The 21260-nt window shown below is 36.6% G+C and overlaps 1 protein-coding gene across 8 annotated transcripts in view; it reads right to left on the reverse strand.

Moving 5' to 3' along the window:
• Positions 1-21260, reverse strand: part of nfia (nuclear factor I/A) — a 584092-nt gene that overhangs the window by 365537 nt on the left and 197295 nt on the right. Inside the window, exon 3 of one of the 8 annotated variants that reach the window (XM_072273796.1) lies at positions 13459-15063. The exons of the other annotated variants lie outside the window; for them this stretch is intronic. Within the exon in view, the coding sequence (XP_072129897.1) occupies positions 15023-15063 (41 nt within the window). The 3' untranslated portion in view covers positions 13459-15022. Of the gene's footprint in view, positions 1-13458; positions 15064-21260 lie in introns of those variants that run through there. 8 annotated transcript variants of the gene reach the window in all.

Raw genomic sequence — 21260 nt, forward strand, 5'->3', positions numbered from 1 at the left:
TTCTCTGAAATACATCTACGTTATCAATTTCCACTATCTTTTCAGGGTAGCAAATTCAACATACTAACCATTTCTAGATCAGCAAGTTTCTCCTGAACTATTATGCATTTACCAGTTATTATCACATCTTTCTATACTCTAACAATGAATACTTCACTGTTGTGTTTATTTTTTTCCCTGGCAAAAGGAACAACACATCTACAAATACATAGTTTACTGTATTAGTTATTCAAATTATTGTTTTATTGCAGAAAGTGACATATATTCTTTGCAATAAACTACTACACCAATTAATCATTATTTAATTCTACCTGACTAGACACAGCCTGAATAGTTAATCATAGAAATCTATCTTTACGCAGATGAGCAAAGCAATCTTGTGCTTTTGGAGAATAAATGGCCAGTTTAAAACTTCACCAAACTTTACTGTATCTTTCACGATGTATCAGCTTTTTCACTCCTCTGAGGCAGGGATGTAACAAATATGTTTTCATAAAAACTGCAGATTTATTTTTTATGTGTGGAAGAAAGATTTCCCTTGAGTATTACATCATTAGCAACAAAGATTGCTTGAAATTGCAAATAGTTACATGATTGTCCTTAAAAACTCCAATTCATAAGCAGGGGTCCTGGATTGCAATTCATAACTTTTAAGATTCAATCTGGAAAATCAGTAAACAATGATATATGTTGCTCTAACACTGAATCATTTTTATCACAACCTTTGCAACCCATTAATGTTCAGAAAGCAGTCTAATAAATCCACATTCATATATTTTATCCAAACAGCAATATTTGCTTCAACTAAGAAATGGTGTTGAGATTGATCAGTACTTGTTAATGTTGATTCCTTTCCCTACTCAAGTTACACAAGCTGTCACTGGGAATCAAATCAAGCCTCTGCCAGCTGCAGTAGAAATCAAACCCCTCTGACACACGATAAAAGCTTGTGCTGAGCCACAAGGTTTCCATTAAAAAGTCTGCAGCAGGATGAACAACTCAAAACCAGCTATTGATCAGTCCATCGATCTACAGTGGGGGAACCAAGATGGGAAAAGTACCAATCGAGATAGGATTTCTTTTTTTTCATCTCAGGCTTAATGGTTGCCAAGCTCTGGGTCCTTCCAGGCTTAAGCCATCAGACATTTCTGACGGAACTAGCCAGGATGTCTGACTGAGATAATTCAAGCTGAAGGCAGACAATCTGCTGTGTGAACTGATTAGCCATTGACTTGCAACTTGACCTGTCTGATCTGTGACAGGAGCTTCTTCAAAAGAAGGCAGCCTGATATACCAAATTCTACAAACTGAGTTGGGCCAACAATAACAGAAAAGTGACTTCCAGTTTATACTCTAAATAATTCTTCCCCACTTCATTCTCAAATATCTACAGGAGGGAAACACTGCAACACATCACTCCAAATGAAATTTATTTTTCCAATTAAGGCCCTTAACCAACTGAAGAATATCTCAATCATTATCCTGATAGTATCGTTTATTATGCTGCACAATATTAATTCATTTACAAGATTCTGCATGTGTTTTATACAATCTTTCAATGCTATAGATTACATTAAATGCTATAAATTACATTAAAAGCTATCATAAGATGATGTATTCAAAACTACCTAAAATTTTGCATACAGAAAGATCTTTAAAACTTTGCGCAGCACAACCACATTAACGCCTCAGCAGAAACATGGAGCCAAATCTTCCTGGCCTAGTCCATCATCACTCATAATCTCCCATTACCTATACTTCCCTTATCTGGTCACAAACTGTGCACTCACTAGCCCTAAATATACTGTACTGGACTCTAGTGACATTACCTGAACATTGGCAGGAACTCAGATACATTAAGAAGTTACCTCACCCCTAAAGTACCCATGTAAGTTTTGACTGTGGGTAGAGCCCCAGGTACGGCAGCTTGTAAAGGCTGGGAGGATAATTTATTTGGTACCATTACTTTCTGAAATTTAAAGCAATTAATATTTAAAGTAAATCACTTTACATGATTATTACATTATAATTACAAATATATAGTTATATTTTGTTTAAACTATAGTTTAAGCAAAATAGTCTTAGTAAAGAAACTTAACTGTTCTTTGCTTCTAGTCCAGAGCTCTACAATCTTCACTGAAATCAGTGGGGTTATTTACCTGGACCTTATCGAACCTGATAAAGGGTCCAAGATACATTTGCCCAATTTAATCTCAGCAAGACTGAAATCGCTTTTGGATCCATGGTGGTCCAGCAGTGAAGAGAACTGACAATTTTGGCATTATCAGTTGGTTAGAAAGTTAGGGATTTTCAGGTTTCACAGTGCAAGCCTGGAAGTCCAAAGTTTATGCCATTAATGTCCAGAACTGCCAGCATTAGCCAGTGCGAGGCAATTTGTATATTATCCTCAAAATTTCATTTTAAAGATGTACAGTATATGGTGCTGAACATGACATTTGCACTTTCAAAGTGATTTGTTTCCCAAATTACTGAGTGTTCCAAGACAATTATAATTTATTTTTTAACATAGTCATTATTGCAATACAGTAAGAGTGCAGTGGCTATGTTTGTTACATAACTGAGTTAGCATCTTGAGGATGGAAGTATTGATCCAGAGATGTGCTCATATTACAAAAACTAGAAATTTAAATTCAAATAATTAAGCATATTTAGTACAATGTAAACCATGAACCTAAAAACAATCAACTAACCTTCTTAAGAGAAAGAATTCACCCTCACTCAGTGTAGCCGTCAATGTGCTTGACAATGTGCTGTCGCTGTCCCTGAAATGCTTTACCAAACCATTCAATTCAAAATTCTCTGGATGAAAGTCTAGGAACTTAACCATAATACCATTGTCAGTGGCATCCACATTAAATTAATACTTTTTTCCATAGATGCTGCCTGGCCTGCTGAGTTCCTCCAGCATTTTGTGTGTGTTGCAAAGAAAGAAGTTTATCAAGATAGATTGGAATAATTTTCAGCTTCAGACTTTTTAAAACAATCTAGCCTTGGTGGAACTTTCTGACTCCCACATTAAAACGTGCAATGAGTTTGCCTAAATTTATGATTAGCCCTTCCAGCAGATTGGGAATCCTGCCAATGCTGGAGAACTCGTGTAGTATCAATTCCAAGTCTGGGCCCAAACTGACTCCAAAATGAAAACGTGTGAGAATTTCTGATGGGCAAAATCCCATATTGATTAATTTTGAAATTTTATAGACTGTAAATTCAGTGCAGTCTCAAATTGAGTGCATAAATTGCTCAAGAAGCCTTTGGGAATTAATTCTTCTTGTAAGTAATTTAAAAACTGTTTCTTGCATCATACAAACAATAGGGTGGTAGAAGTTCAGAGCCCTCCTTCATAAAGATCAATTATCAGTTTTTCTATCAATTGTTAATCTTAATTAATCTTCAATTAATCACATGAGTTAAGAGATATGGGGTTTGGGATATAAGTCAGCCTTTATGTCAGCTAATGAGTAAACATACCAGATAGGACAAATAGTCTACTCTTATTTCTACGTATTTGTATAAATGTGCTAATTCTCTACACCACATTTTTTGTGGAACACACACAAAATAGAGGAAAGGAGCTTCTGCCCCAATGTATATGACAATAAACTAATCTGAATCAGGGCTTCCTACTGAGATATCTCCCACATAGAAACAAAATCTATTTGAAGGGAATTAGTCATTTCCTCTACCCTATTTTATTTATGTCATCTCATTTAAATATGAGATTGATCATCTCTGCTGGGTTGCCCAATATTCCCTCTGAAATGCCAAAGATGCAAAGATCTTAAATCTGCAGGTATAGCTTGTCTAACCCATTTTACCGTTCCATAAGGCAGCAAATTAAGAAAATGACAACCTAACCAAATTTATAATACAACTCAAAGTTATATCTTTGCCAACTGCACTCCAGCTTGCTAGATTCCAGCATCCCATCCATCCTGAAAATTCCAACCCCAATAATCAATAAGCTATGCAAAAGAAGCAGGTGCTTGGCCATTTTGTGTAAATAATTCCCATAGCAATCAACTGAAATTTCAAGGCTCTAAAATTTATCTGGTGAAAAGGGTCCTCCCTTTATGCATGCTTAGAGCTCTCTCTTGAGCAGTAGACCTGAACTTTAGGCTAGACAGTAAAAATGTGTAATGCTTGTCTAGAATCAGAGCTACTGACCTGAGAAAACTGGTGCAATTTAATGCTGAAAAGAAAAAAATTCCCTCCCTACGTTTATCAGTTTGTGAAGCACCCCTCTCCTCCTTCCATCATACTTTCTGCCCAGTTCCAAAATGACAGAAATTTTTTTAATCTTGTGTGCAAATTATTCTGCATTTATTTTCAGGACAAAGGGCCTGCAATGAGTATGAAAGAATTGTCATTACTATTACTGTAACAATGTCACAGAATCATAGCAATCAATATATAATCATGATAACATTACCTACAAATTGCATTCCTATTTTAAATTGTACTGAAGGTACTTAAGGATTCCTATCAAATAACATAATTGTTCTTCAGAACAAAAACTTACAAAGCAAACAAATTTAGAGCTTACTTGAGGTGTGATGCCTTTTTAAATATAAAGTTCACATAAGATAGAAAATAAATAAACTACCTTTACATCTGCTTAAAAAATACATTTTTCCCATTTTTTTAAGCATGTAAAGAAACAAGATGTTACAGAGTGCTGAAGTCCTAAAGAGTTAACAAGTCAACTGGGATTCAAAGCAGCTGGCATTCAGCCTGTAATCATTCAACATCTCCTTTATCACAGCAAATGGTACCGTCTTCTGCCTATTGCTCTCTGCCAGTCCCATGGTCCAGGTGATAGTATAGGGACAATGTACCAATATTGAATTCTTCCACAGACAAAGAATGAGTTCACTCAGAGTGAGACCAGCTTACTGTCTGCTGCTCATGACTACACAGTCTGTCTACCAACAGACAAAGATGTCGGCAAGGGAGAGTTTGAGCACAGTTTCTGGCTCCTTGCATTTCAAAAGAGATTTAAGCCAGCGGCCCGAGGGGTGAGGCTGGCTAGTCACTGGCATACTTGGCTGTGTATTGAGCCAGGTGGCCTAAGCATACTGGCAAACGACTGGCATGGAGCCCAATGCAGATGGCTTGCATCACTTTGGTCTTTCCCCACGAAGCCTTTTAGACTGTGAACACAAATTTCTTTCAGGTCAGAGAGCAGCTTTCAGCACTAAATCAAAGTTCTAATAAATATCCCATTGTCTTATTCTTTGTTCATGCATAACAGAAAAACTTCAAGACATATCCCCTTATCTTTTTACAACTCCCTCACAGCATGTAGACCATAAACCCTACCTAGCCTCCCCATTTCTTTTAAACTCTGCCTTCAGGTTAAAATAATCCTACCCCCACACCCCACCCCCAACAAACCCACCTCCCCACCCCCAGCTCCCCCACAGCCAGAGACTTTTATTGAAAGAGAAAATTCTTTTCTTGCCTCCCACTGAATGGATTATAGATTTCATCAGTCTCTGTGTAGTTTCAGGTTTTGTATAAAACTGCAGATGAAAAGTATATTTATAAAAGAAATACCAGACCCCCAGTGTTATTTATACCAGTGCAGGAGGTCTGTAGTAAACTGCAGGAAAGCATTTCAAATCTTGAATTTTGGATATAAATTATGTTGGAAGCCTGCTTGTCTCTAATTTATTTCTAAATGTTACCTTACTTCATTTAACACCGTGTGTGCTTCCAGTGTTTAAAACTGTTCTCCATTCAACATCCATTATTTTTCCCCAATGAGAATTTCACGCCTAATGATTCAATGTATTAAAACAAAACTAATGTCTTTGAAAGCCATACAAAAAGGACTGGGTGTGTTCTAACTGGTGATGGGGGATGGTGGGGTGTGGGGGGTTGGGAGGGCTGGTGGTTGGTCTTTCCTGAGCTTTGTTAATGATGGAGTCATGATACTGTACATTAATTCGGAGTCTGATGACAGGATATGTCAGACTGTAGTACGAGAGGAGGTTAACATTTCGTGCAGATCAATCCTACCAATCATCAATATTCAAATCCAAATCTTCACATACAGTTTGTTAGTTAAGTGCTGGTGTCAAGCTTGAAAGAAAAAGTTACTTCAATTAACGTATTACTTTTTTGGACTGTAATTTTTACCAGGCAATCTTCACAATTTTTTTGTTGGAAGTCAGGCTGCCTATTCACCTTTTCGATTTGACACTTGTATATGAGTTGAGTTTACAATCAGTTAAACGTGACTATATTGAATGACAGAGGAGGCACAAAGGGCAAAGTGAGCTACCCCTCACAATAATTTGTTTCTTCATATGTAGTTCTTTGTAAACTGAGAGAATGGTTTTAAGATATGAACATCATATTCCACTTGGAAGGAAATGAATGCATTGCATTCTGCACATTGTTCTTAAGCATTTTTTTTGAATCAGAATCAGGCTTAATATTACTGGCGTATAGCATGAAATTTGCTGTAGTACACTGCAAAACATAACAATAAAAACATTATAAATTACAATAAGTATATAAAATAAAGTAAATAAGTAGCACAAAAAGAGAACAAAAAATATGGAGGTAGTGTTCATGGGTTCATTGCCCATTCAGAAGTCTGATGGCAGAGGGGAAGAAGCAGATCCTGGAACTTTGGGTGTGTGTCTTCCAGCTCCTCTACCTCCTCCTTGATAGTAGCAATAAGAAGAGGGCATGTCCTGGGTGATAGGGGTCCTTAATGATGAGTGCCACCTTTTTGCAGCATTGCCCTTTGAAGATGCCCTCGATGGAGGAGAAGCTAGTGCCCATGATAGAGCTGGCAGAGTTTAAAACTTTCTGTAGTTTTTAATCGATCCTGTTCAGTGGCCCCTTCATAGCAGACTTTTTTCAAGTTGATCATGTAACCAGGTTCTTTTTTGTAAAATATGCAAATAATCTTACTGCAATCACAGGATTTATCACAATATAGATTTTCTTTGAGAAAAAAAGAGTAGCCTTGTTAAAAGTTGCTTTGGCTTGCCAACTTGAACACGCAACACTATTAGCAAATTCTTAGTTCCTCTCATTTGACTTTGTCCACATTGTTCATACTGTGGTTAGGAGAAGCTGCATTGCTACCCCATTTTCAGAAAGATAGTCTAGAAGATGGCAGAAGACATCCTCTGGCAGAAGACATGCTCTCAACTGGTGGGCAGTAAGGGGATTCACATGTAGCTGGAGTCAGATGAGCCAGGAGTTGTGGGCACTTTCAGGTTATGTACATTTCTAAATATAGAGAAGCAATGTTGATAAGCAATGAAAGGGGTGATTGATTAGTGAGACTGTAAAAATTAAGATGCAGCCACAGAGACTTAAGGTAATTGAGTTTATTTGTGATCATGGCATTATTTTTGTATTCAACAAAAGACGGGTACAAGTAGGGATGAAAGTAGGTGATATTACACAGTTTATACAGGTAACAAAATTCAAGAGCAGAGCTTTGGGGTGAAAATATATTGAGGGAGAGGTACCAAACCTGGGGTCCACACACCAGTTACCAGTTAATGGTAAGGCTCCGTGACATAAAAAAGTTGGGAACCCCTACATTAGGGTCAAAAGCAATCTGATTGAGTCAGACCCTATGTCCAAGGATGAGGATACTGAGTTTTAAGTAGATTGAAACTGGAGCTTTCGTTTCCTTTCTCCAATTTATCCGAAGGATGTTGCAATTTATTTACAAATGAATGATAGTAAGTGATCTAACAGACAGGAGCAGTAAAGGGTTTGAAGGCTGATAATAGAGTTCAATTCCATTTATGCGTATGCCAATGAAATTCCATCTTGAATTAAGCGAAAGCTCTTTCTGGCCTCTTAGGTGAACACATAAGATCCTCGAACTCAAGTTCAAAGAACAGCTTGATTAAACTGTGTTCAGGCCAATATTTTTCCTTCAAATAATGCTATAAAAACATTATCTGATCTTTATCTTATCTGCCGATGATATTAAACATGATTCTGATTCTGATTATCACATTGCTATTTACAGGAGCTTGCTGTACACAAATTGGCTGCTAAGGTTCCTTCATTACAATGGTGATTCAACTTCAAAAGTCCTTAAGGCTGTGAAGGTGCAAAGGAAATGGACTTTTTCTTTCTTTGTTTATATGTGGAAGCTGATTCCAAGTCAGCAGATGTTGCAGGAACTTTCTTTCCAAGGGGCAGGCCCACCGACATAGGCAATTGACTAGAGGAACTGAACGAGGATGGTTCAGTTGACCGTATTAGAATCTACAGAAATGAAGAATGTTTATGCACTACAGACACTGAGCATGTAATTTATGTTCTGGTGTTCCTCTAAGATGCTATCAACAGGTATATATGAACACCATGATGAGTGTTCATGCATCATCCTTATTTTAATTTTTTTAAATATTCATAAAATCAGCACTTCACATAGAGGAAAAACTGGTTTTATTTCCCATGCAAAACTTCACTAAATATTATTTTTGAGATAGATTACGTAGTTATTAAAACTTAAAGCTCTGAAAAGTCAATCATGCAGAGACATTTTGCACAGCTTAAAGACCACTGTGAAAAGTAATTCATTTTACAATGACAGTAAATTGCAAAGTGAGATATCACAAACTTTGCAGCTTAAGTTCTAGCAAAAATGTATGTTTTAAAATTTACCTTTGAACAAATAAAAACCTCCATTAAGTTGCTACTTTTATTTTTAAAAATCATCAAATAACATGACCTTAAACGAGAAAAAAACAACAAAGAAAATACTTCTTTCTTCTGAAATAAATGAGCTGCGGTTCATACTACTTGCCTTTTTCTATCTTTTTTCAAAATACATAGCACTGTGCAATTGCTCCCTCTGGTACCAAGCTGTGTTGGGGGTTGGGAAAAGGGGTCAAGCTACAAGCTCACTTTTGGTAACATTCCCAGAACATATGGGAAGATATGGCTCCGTAAAGCTACGTGAAACAGATGTTTAAAGAACTAATGCTAACAGACCAAAAACGTGCAAATACAATCGAAGGAACTGTACACAATAAATCCAGTCCCAGGGTCTTTCTTCAGTGCCATGAGAGTGCCTTAGAGACATGCAGCATAGTTTGGAAAAATAGCAACATCCGTTCATTTGCTCTGCTGTACTCAGTTGAAATATGCACAATGTCCCATTATTACTGAATCATTATCTGGCTACAGCTCTGACAGAAGCATCATATGGGCTATGAAAGACCCCTTTCTTTTCATGATTAGCCTTTAAAACATTTCCTCATGTTACAGTCCTTCTCAGCCCAGAATGCACTTCCAAATTACAGTGCTGAAATTAACTGTATGCCGTTGTGATTTTATGATAAATAAAGGGGAATTAGACTGCCTGACCCAATATGTGTTTAACCCTTCAATGAATGTTTAAAGAATGAGAACAGAAAGCAACAAGACACAGAACTTGCAGAAATGAGTGCATTCAGTGAAAAATAAGTACAGGATTTTGCTAAATAAATAATCAGCACATTGGTAAATTAAAGATGATTAATTCCAAGTCCTGCAGCACTGACAACCATTCCTTCATTTAGTGCTGGTTTTCACAGCCAAACTAAATTTAATTTATTATCAACCTGTAAGAGAAACATTGTTGAATCTAGCACAGCTGCAGAGAAAATTATCCAAATCAAGCCACAAAGTCAAATCTCTGTTCATAAATTGTCTTTTTAAGTAATTTCCAAAGAAAAATACCAGTCATGTAACTGTTGATGGGTTATTGATAGCAGAATTTTATTCCTATAATTATGATTTATTTTCTGATAGTCAACCTAAAGGTCTGAGTGAAAAAGAGACCTGTCAGCTTATGTTATACAAAGAACCAATGAAGAATGGCACACATTTCTCATAAGCACCCATTCCTTGTTCAATGCTTTCTTAATGACTGGATCATGCCCCTCCCAGTCACTCCCCTCATTACTCCTTCTCACTGATCACACCTTTCAAGTTTGCCCTTCTACACAAACAGCTTCTTCCTGACATATTTAAGTACTTAAAATACATTTAGGAATTCCATTTTTCCAACTAATTTTTATTCCTTATGTTAAATTTGTTTATAAATCCACTCAAGTAGAGTACTAGTCATTCAAGTTTTCAAAGCTAAGGGGATCAGTCGGAGCCAGATCTTTCCTCAAACCTTGGCACCACCATGTGCCAGTGGCCCGACTATTTCAAGCTTGGAACGTACCCTGATATAAGGAGAGCCGCGAGACTGAGTAAAAGGACTCTGGGTTATGTGAAAATGTGACATTATGTAAACAAGAAACAGATTAATAAATTCCAGTTTCTGTTTGTGCCAGATACCTGGTATTCCATTCCCTCAATTAGATTTAACTTCATAAATCCTAAAAAGTCTCAGTTAAATGGTTCAATAAGAAATGTTTTGTCTGAATAGCAAATCCATCTGGGGTCACTACACTACTGGATTATGCAGAAACCCTCCATTTGAGAGAAAAATCATAATGCCATAGTTTAAAAAGAAATTGAAGATATTAGAAAATAACTTTTGGTAAAATCTAGAAAACAATCAATTAAGGTGACAATCCTAAGTGCCAGCTTCTGGAGAGGATGGCCTAGAGTGATAAAGTGAGCTAGCCTCTTCATATTCACTTATGCATCAAGGAATGTATCGTCCAGTCACAGTCACACACTCAATGTTTCATGCTTTACTGTTTTAACGTTGTCCATTAGACTTTTACTGTAAAGCCTGGAATTTTCTGGCACTTTATATGTAGTCCCAACATTATTTATTTCCATAAATGATGACATATATTTAAAATGGATGCATCCCTTTAATATGGAGGTCCCATATGGAAGAACTTGCCATTGCACATTTCATAAACTCAGCCTTCACAGGAAGGATTCTTAAATTATTAGGAGTAGCTGAACAATCTAGCAATACCAATCAGAGAGCAGAGTGAACCCAATGTGATTCACTCAGTACAAGATTAACACAACACACGTGGCTGCACTGAATGTTGCACAGATAGCAACCTGGGATCACAAAACTGCCGGAATAAGGTAGTTAGAATGCCCCAATAGTTCACTATATAAATGCATCAACAGATGCAGTACTAAACCAAATGGGTCACAGGTTACCAGGTTTAGTCCCCAGTCAATGCAAAGTTTCTGTACATAGTTTGTAGCAAGCAACCACAGAATTTCAAATTAATAGCGAAAAAGGGATATGCAAAGGAATTACATATCTTTACTGGTTTAGTAATGCAAATAGGGAAACTGCAAACTTGAGCATAATAGCAGAAATAATGAAATCAAATAGCAGCATTCAGGAGATGGCAGGCATTAGCCTATGCCAAGCATAATAGGGAAACCTCGACCAGTCTAACGAAAACATCATCCAATCAGGCCTTAACCCTATCCCTTTGTTCACAGTAAACAATCCTGTACTTATTTAATGCTGGCAGGTTGCATGGACAATTGGAGAAATTGTAATTATAACACCCATATACACTCAGCTGAAACAAATTTTTGTAAAAATGGGAAGAGTAATAGGCAGCCAGCCTTCGGTGAGGGCCTTCTGCTCTGTAGAGATGGAACACTGGAAACCTGTTCCATCTGTGAGATAAGACTCTGCCAAACTATACATTAGACATGGAATTTTTATAAACTAAAATCACCAGGTTTCCACCACAATGTTTTAATAAGTTACTCAAAATCTTAAAACTGCTGTGTTTTATTTTCTTAGATTACCATTTTAGGACAAAGCATCTTTTCACTAAAGATCAAGGTTTTAGAGGAGTGGGATATGGAAATTCATTGCTAGTGTAGTCAGTGGAGACCTCCAACTCCCTTGAGAGACAGCTACAGCACTGTTATGTTACATGTTCAGAGGCAAAAGTGAACAAGACATTTCATAGTTTCCAATTGTCAACAATACAAAGATCCAACACACTATACTAAGAGTTTGCATTCTTCATTACTCCACAAAGAGCAAGGACAGCAGTAGTTCCATCCACGTACATGACAGTGTACCCACACAACCTAGAACAACACCACCGCTCCCCCATGTTTAAAGGCTGATAATCTGATCCAGCAGCACATAGATGCACATGTTACTGAATACAATATGTATTTTGGCAGCATGGTACATAAAGAACTTTGATTGGCTTTGATGGACCTTGCAAAAATAAAGATCTTTCCCATATTAACGTAGCCTTTAGCCTAGCAAACACACAATAATTTTATAAACTGGGTGATTGCCAAAATACCTCCAGAATGCTGCTCAATTAAAACCTAATTTATGAAAAGCAGCCTTTGATTTATTAGGAAATAATTTTAAGATAGAGAAGCAAGAGCCAAAATCACAAATCCTAGTACAAAAGCAATTTGAGTACACCAGGTCTCCATAAATTAATAAAAAAGACATAATCGAGTTAACATTAACGGTCTCTAGACATTGTACAAACAGAACACATCCAATAGAAGCTAGAAGGACAAGAAATCCACGTGTGTATCTTTATCACCGTATGAAAATTCCTGCTACATGTTCTAAACCTGCTTTTCTTTTAGATAATTCTATTTATTCTATTAAGTTTGAGCTGATCTAAGTCATGGGAATATTGCTTTAGTGTGAGAAACTTGCAAGTTTAAATCCAATGCTAACACTTGCACATAAAATCCCTCTCACAATTCACTTCAGTATATTATCAAAAGGGCAGTCATTTATTTGAGATATTAAATCAAGCTATCTGCCCACTTAAATCAACATTCTAAGTTCTTTGTTAAGTAAAGAACATGGAGCTATTCTTGCCAATAAATCTTTCAAGCAACAATATTTATAGCTATTCCATCTCATTGTCATCTGCAGGACTTTACTGTGCGCGAATCAGTTGTCACATGTATTCAAGTAACTAAAATATAGTTCAGTGAGTGAAGCATTCTGGGATGCTCCCAAGGACAGGAGAAGCATATAAATGCTTGCTTTCGTTATGCCTTTTCAACAAACCTTCTGTTGTAGGCAACCTTGCAAAATCATTCAAAATTAACAATGGAAAGTCTGTAAGTTATGCCAACTTTCTGAAAGAAATAACATGATTTAATGCTCGAAAAGGGATGTAAAATTAATTTTAAACAAGGGAACACATTGGCCTGACTGGCTACCAAGAAGAAAGGTTTTGGCCTATATATTCACAAGGTCAATTAAGGGACAATTGGAATGTATGTAATTTCTAACCTTGGATCAGAAGTACCCAGTTTTTTCTTTGGTTTTAAGATTAATTCGCATTGCATTATATATAGCATAAAAGTAACAAAATGTTAAGATCTCCTTAAATATTGCTAAATGTTAATAATATCAGTGACATTCATCCCACTTTGTACCTTTTGAATTATTGTTAAATTATCCTATAGGGAAGTCATTTAAATACATTTAATAAGGTAAATTCAAAATAACAGCAGAAAAATTATTTAATAATTGTTTGCTTACACATCAGCTCCTCTTGGTGAGAGGCAAAGATGCTGAGATCAGGAACATCAGCAGGAAATAATATCTTTGATTTTGATGTCAGAATATGGTAGGCATGCATACTTGCAAAGTACAATTATCTTGAGTATATTAAAATTCTAACATAAAACACATGCTTTCTTTAATAATCTTACCACTTCCTGTCACATTAGTGGTTTAGATGTCACATTCTGATCTAACTTCAGCTCACTGTGACCAATACAATAGTTCTATTAAAAAGTGAAATTAAATAAAGATTCTCATGCTCTGCTATAACCAATATCAGTAAAAACCCTTTTCCTCAATTAGTGAAGATAAAAAAGACAGTGAAAATTTATAATATAGTTCATATCTTACAGAATCTCTCAACTAATCAAATATATTTAAACTGAGTATGGTACTGGTGGTGATAAATATTAAAGATTAATCTAAACTGCAAATTACCTGTGGATGCAAATTAGTTGGTAGATGCACCACTATACCTGCTTCATTAGCCACTGAAAATGGAGATTAAAAGACTACTAATACTGAAAATATTGAACAGGTCACACAGCATCTGTGAAGAGAAACACTTTTTTTCTTTCTTCAGTTGCTGCTTGACCTGTTGAGTATGTCTTAATTTGGATTGCAGATGCTTAGTGATCTTCAATGACTGAAAATTGGGACACAAACTTTATTTTTTATAATCTTTTACATTCACTATGCAAACTTACTATGATAGCAGTTCTTCAGTGCTTAAAATAAAATTGAAGGCTTGCATATTAAATAATACATTTAATCTTCATCAGCTATTTCAACAAATTTCTAATCTTCTCATAAATGTAAATCTCAGACACAGAATACGAGGTTTAAACCCATTCACACAATGATAAACTGTTCCGTGTCTACAAAAAGATGTTCCTTGAAACCTCAGCTTTCAGACTGTACCTAGTTTCTGACAGTAACCACTAGACATGATTTTCCACTGAACTATGACGAAGGCATTATTTTGCTCCCCATAAAAAGTAAAAGTTAGTTGAGGTCCTCTAGTGGTTTACAGCCAGTGAAGAGTACTATAAAGGGGGTTTCCAGTCTCAGCATCCACAAACTAAATATCAATAACTCTCAATTACATATTTTGCTAACCACTTTTTAAAAATATACAACTGAATGAAAATTGCAGTACGAAATATTCCATTCATGAAACTGGTCTACCAATGCAAGACATGCAGGAGCACAATACATAAACAAAAATAAGCATACATCAAATGGATGAACCAACAAGGTGAGGTATGACTTGTATGTATTGCCACAGCCAGATTAACAAGGCATACCCTACTCATTTACAGAGCTGTGTAAATACACTACAATTTGATAGTTCTGCAACTAACTGAGAAAAATGAAGTTCACCAAGATTAACTCCGGCAGAGTATGAGGATTACAGTTCATTTATGTTCTTTTTCAAACTAGTTATTATTGTTCAAAACCCTGGTGATCATATTGTGTCAATATCATCTTCTGGTTCTACCAATCCTCTTAAGTTCTTCCACTTTTGGATTTGGTTATTTCTTTCAAACCTACAAAAAAAAAAACAACTTTTTTTTATATAAAATAACCAACCTTGACAATTGAGCAGTAATTTTGTTTTTAAGATTGCAGCTTTGTGCGCACACAGCAATGATTCCACAATGTCAGTTACTCTTCCAAAAGGATACCATGGATCTATCTTCCATTGTTAAACCCTGCTATACAGTCCCTATTTTACTTAAACATCTCTCAATTTCCATCAACATATTCATAGACTGTAACCGACAATTAACTTGGTTACACTCACTCATTGGTGCAAAAGAATAACTGATACTATTATTATGAAACAATTAGAAAGAGCCTATATTGCTGAGAATAAGATTACATGCAAAATCTTAACAGAGTTACGTTTCATATGCACAAAACTTGTTTTGTTCTTGGAAGAAAATTACCCTGCAGATTTCTAACTCCAAAGGTATCTCAGAGCCATTTAAGAAACTGTCTAGTTCTGAAATTCTCTGAGATTAACCATTCATTACATGTAAATATTTAGATCAAAACCAATGCATAATTTAAAACAGTCAGAGACTTTAAAATACACATATTTTAAAAAGGCCTATACAGCATTTTAGTTTTACATGGCCAAAGGAACAATACTGCTGGTTTGTGAGATTCTTCAATTTAATTTCCAGGGGGCCATTAGATTTGTATCAGAAGGATCATAAAGCTCAGAATATTTCTCTCAATGTGAGGTTACTATTGCACTTAACCTCCATTGTCAGTGAGATCTTCCCTCAGTATCTGCTTTATTTATTCAATTAAGCTAAAGGTAGATGCAACTTTAGTTAGGGGGAAAATTTTGAAGTCATTTGCAAAAGACTTGATGGACAGTATAAACACATTTCATCTGAGCATTCCAGTATACTTAGAATACATGAATTTCATTTGAGCATTGTGCTACACTTGTTTTCACTTAAGTGAAAACAAACCCTTTCTAAATCTTAATTTTCTAATTTGTCTGGGCATTAGGAAAAAAAACAATCTACAACCATCCAGTCTGAGGAAAATTTAGGATTCGATTATAAATGGGTGCAGAGGGATCAAAGCAATAATCTTTTGAAATCTCTGTGGATTTGAGAATGAAGCCATTTTGTAACCCTGTAACTACAACATTCCAATTTATTTTATTCAATTAAGCAAAGTTGAATAAACTTCCAAAGTTAAGCAAAGTTAAGGATAACTTGAACACAGAAGTAAAGAACTGTTCCATGACTAAGGCAACCGACACATTGGTTGTCTCTATCTAACTAACATGGTGGGCACAATATTGTGGGCCAAAAGGCTTGTAATGTGCTGTATATTTCTATGTTCTATGTTTTAACTAGCTAGATCCTCCAGTGATTTCAGCCTTGGTAAGATCTTCATTTAAAGTGCATTCATTATTCCAAGAAACACATCTTACTTGCATTATTTCAAACTAGTTTGGAATGAGTAAAACAATTGCGGAACTCGTAAATTCAGTAAATTATTTTGTATTACAGCACCACATAGACAGGACATTATAAAGTTCAATGGCATCATCAAAGGGATCCGGCACTTGGTGATGGGACCGGGCAGGATTAAACTTGGATTCAGGAAGGACTGATCAAGAAACAAGACTGACAGCAATTGAACGAGTATCACAGGTCATGCAGAGGCTCAGATTGGGACAAGTACAGAGTAAAGGTTTTGGGGTGTAGAAAATGGCCCAAGGAAGAAGGGGAGTAATTTATTTCCTTTGCAATCCTCACACCCTGGCACACTACAAGTAAGACCATGTTATCCCTGGGGTGTCCACCCCACCAATTAGAGAATATTCAAGATTTACGACTGTTCATTGTCAGTCTTTAGTACACGAGTGTAAAGGAGAACAAAATGATTGTCACTTCAGATCCGATGCAACATAAAAAAACATAATAAGCATAAAGAACATATTAAAAAACACAATATTAAGGCAATCCTGTACAACACAATGTTCAAGTAACTGTTATATACATCGACTAATCGTATGCACATAAAGTGATGCATGGTGATGTGCATGTAGCGATGGTGGTGGGGGTTATTGGGCTGGGTTAACGGGGAGCTGATCAGTCTGACAGTTTGGGGGAAGTAACTGTTTTTGAATACGGTCCACAATTTCCTGCAATGATCCAAAGTAGCGTTGGATCTGATGTGGAAAATGCATCAGCAGAAGGACTGAGGCTAGGAAGAATGCAGTCTTTTTTTTAAGCAATAATCTGGAAAATACAGAATTTCAAATGAATAACATTGAAGAAAACAGCAACATTCAACTAAATTTCTGGTATATACACTTCATTTGAATGGAAAGTAGATACATCTTGCAGAAAATTGCTCAGATTAAGTTGTGTCAATGAATAGAAGTCATTCTTGTTATGCAAATTTTACCAAGGAGCAATGGAACCTTATAGTTAGGTCACTGTGCATAAATTTTAATGCTTTTTTTTTCCCACTCAAGTGTTTTTCTCCAAGGGCATTCCCCACAAACTATATTTGAAAATTTGCTAAACAGAAACAAAAACACAAGTTTCAAGGCTTAAAAACCTGCTGACTGAGCAACATTAAAGGCACCAATTGTGACATAATGACCGAGTGTACAATAAAGCTAGCAGTAATAGAATTTTAGCGTCCAGGATTTTAAAATCAAGCCAGACAAACGTAGTCACCTCTCCTTGTGCCTTCTCTCCTCCGCCTCAAAAAAATTTGAGACTAGGATTTGAAAGTTTTCAACACTCAGCTACTAACCAGATTTTTTTTTCTACTTGAAGTAGATAAAAATGCCTGGACACTATTTTTATGATGATGACATTTTGACATATTTTTGCCTCAGTACATTGATAAATATATGGATCCACATTCTGGAAATATCTGTACGTATGTATATTGTGTTGAAATGTTTTGAGGGATGAATGGATGGGAAATTATTTGTGAAACAATTCAGGCATACACAGTGCCTTGAAAAAGTACTCACCACCCACAACTATTTTCGCGATTTACAGTCTCATTTTCAAAATTTAAAATAAAGTGAAATAGGAATATTTGATTTGACAAAACATCATGTCAAATCAAAAGAAAAATTCCAAAACCTGTCAGCAATTTACTAAAAATCAAAAACCAAATTTGAGAGGCTGAAAGAGTATTCATCCCCTTCATAATTACTATGCTAACTTTCCTCAGGTGCAATACTGTATATTACCTTACCAACTCACCCAATTTGCTGATGTAGAAAACTGGAGGATCAACTGAATAAATAACCCCTCTCTCTGAAAGGTTCAACAGTATGGTACATTTTCAACAGACCAAACCAAAATGAATACAAGAAAGCATTCAAGGCAAGTTAGGGAAATGATAATGGAGAAGCACAAATGCAAGGAAGGGTACAAGGCCATCTCAAAGGCACTGAATGTACCTTGCTCAGTGAAAAAGTGGAAAAATATGAAACCACAGCCATACTGCCTAGATAGGCTGCCCCTCTAAACATAGTCACCAGAGAAGAATGGCACACTTGTAAGAGAGGTTATTATGAAGCCAACAGTCACTCTGAGTGAGCTGCAAAAGACAGTGGCTGCATCTGGAGATGGAGTTCATGGCTCCACAATCTCCAAGGCCTTGCACAAAAATCGTATTTATGGAAGAGAGGCAAGGAAGAAGCTCTGGTTAAAAAAAAATATTCTTGACCACAAAGAATTTGCAAAGCTTCACTTAGAATATACTGTAAAGATGTGGAAGAAAGTCTTGTGGTCGGATGAGATTAAAGGGAAACGTTTTGGCCTCAACATTAAGCGGTACGTGTGGTGTAAATCTAACACCGCATCAGCCAGGTAACACCATCTCTACTGTAAAGTATGGTGGAGGTAGCATCATGCTATGGGGATGCTTTTCAACAGCAGGGACTGTAAATCTGGTCAAGATTGATGGGAAGATGGATGCTGCTAAATACAGCGAGATCATGGATAAAAACCTGCTAGCCTCTTCCAGAAACCTTAAACTGGGGAGGAAGTTCATCTTTCAGCAGCATAATAACCCAAAGCACACTGCCAGAGCAACCATGGAGTGGCTTCAAATGAAGATAACTGATGTCCTTGAGTGGCCTGGTCCTGACCTTATCCTGATTGAACGTCTTTGGCAAGATCCCAAATTATCTGTCCACCACCACTCCCCAATTAATCTAGCACAGTGTTGGCAATTTTGCAAGGAGGAATAGGCAAATCTTGCTCCATCGCATTGTGCAAAGCTATTAGAGACTTATCCAAGATTAATGGCTGTAATAGCTGCAAGAGGTGGTTCAACTAAGTACTGAGCAAAAGGGGATGGATAGTATAGAACTGCTGACATTTCCATTTTTGAATTTTTAAGTTTTTCATGATTTACAAATTTTCCCTGTTTTTTTTGGGGAGGGGGCTCTATTGTGGAAAAAAGAACATGTGATTCACAAGTACAAATTCTCAGTTAAATTGATCAAGATCCCTGGTTGTAATACTGATTTATGTGAACAAAGGCTTGAGAACTAAATACTTTTACAAGGCACTGTAACTGACAGTGAATAGTGATTCTGCACCTGAATATCAAACGAACAGTGGAAAAGAAAGGAGAGGTATTCAAATGTACCTTCAACACTTTAAGAGTAGGAATTTTTAATCACACCTGAAAAGAGTCCATTCTCATACAGAATGTTAAAGCCTGAGCTCATTCTCATTCAAAATCCTGTATACTCTTTTCCCTTCTGTATTCAGCTCCATTGGCGGGTACTCAACTAAACATTGTTTAGTACACATAGATAAGGGTGATGTTTCTGAATGACATGTTATTATGTGTGTATTATTGTGTATATGCGTTCAGCACAAGATAAATCTTGAATAAACTAGACATACCTTATAGAGTTATTCTTGTTTACTGGAGTGGTCATACTTCGCTTCCTCTTCAAGTCTCGCTGGTTTCTGGTTTACTATTTTCTTCTGATGTACACTGCTCTGACTCTTATTGAACTATGACTACATCACTTTCTCCTTTTCACATGCAGGTGAAACTCCAAGTATCCTCCAGGGTCCTCTCCTGAGAATTTTGCTTCCACAACCTCTGATGCACAAGCCTACTTGTACTGTGTTGCCATCCGTACAATGATAGATTAAGAAAATTTGTGGGCTTGAAATTAACAGTGAAATACTTAAAACAGAGGGATCTGCAGTCAACATGCAAGTGAAATTTAACCACTGGAAATCAAGTAGAATATTTCTACAAGTGGACAAAGAGTACACATCAAGGAATGCTCAAAGCTTCCTGGAAGAAGTACAACACCCCTCACTGCTTCCTGAGAACCTCAGGTCCTTGCCTGCTCATAGTGGAGAACAGTGATCATGAGCATCTTGCGGCCACATTTCAAAAGCACTGCATAAGCAGTGGAAAAAGCTTCCTTCCTTCCTTACTTTTACCCACTTGCCCAATCAGCCACCTTCTGCTCACCTAACTCCAGAATCCAAAAAAAATAGAATGGAGGCAAATCATTCTCAGCCCTGGAGGGTTGAGGAAAGGAGGCTGGAGGGAGTCTGCTTAAGAAGGAGAAGGGAATGTACATACTGAGAAGTAACATCGAGACTAGAACTATAACTATGATACAACCATTCCAGAACCTACTGATTCTTAAAAAGAAAATCACTTCTGATGCCTCCACAATCTCTTCAGCTGCTTCTTTCAGAAAGCTGGAGTGTATTCCATCTAGTCCAGGTGACTTATCTATTTTCAGACCTTTCATCTTTCCAAGTACCTACTCCTTACTAATAGTGACTATGATAATTTCTGTCCTGACTTCCTTGAATTTCTGGCGTCTATCTTCCACAGTGTAGACTAAAGCAAAAAACTTATTCAATTCATCCACCATTTCTTTGTTCCCAATTACTACCTCTCCAGCATCATTTTCCAATGTCTACTCTTGCCTCACATATACTGTTTATATAGTACATAAAATCATGACCACAGATATAGGAGCTGAATTAGGCCATCTGGCCATCAAGTCTGCTCTGTCATTACACCATGGCTAATCCATTTTCCCTCTCAAACCCCAATCTCTTGCCTTCTCCCCATATCATACATGCCCTAACTAATCAAGAATCTATCAACCTCCGTCTTAAATATACATAAACAAATGACCTCTAGAGCTGTCTGTAGCATCAAATTCTACAGATTCACCACTCTC

Source organism: Mobula birostris, chromosome 12, assembly GCF_030028105.1.
Source record: "Mobula birostris isolate sMobBir1 chromosome 12, sMobBir1.hap1, whole genome shotgun sequence".
Taxonomy (NCBI): Eukaryota; Metazoa; Chordata; class Chondrichthyes; order Myliobatiformes; family Myliobatidae; genus Mobula; species Mobula birostris.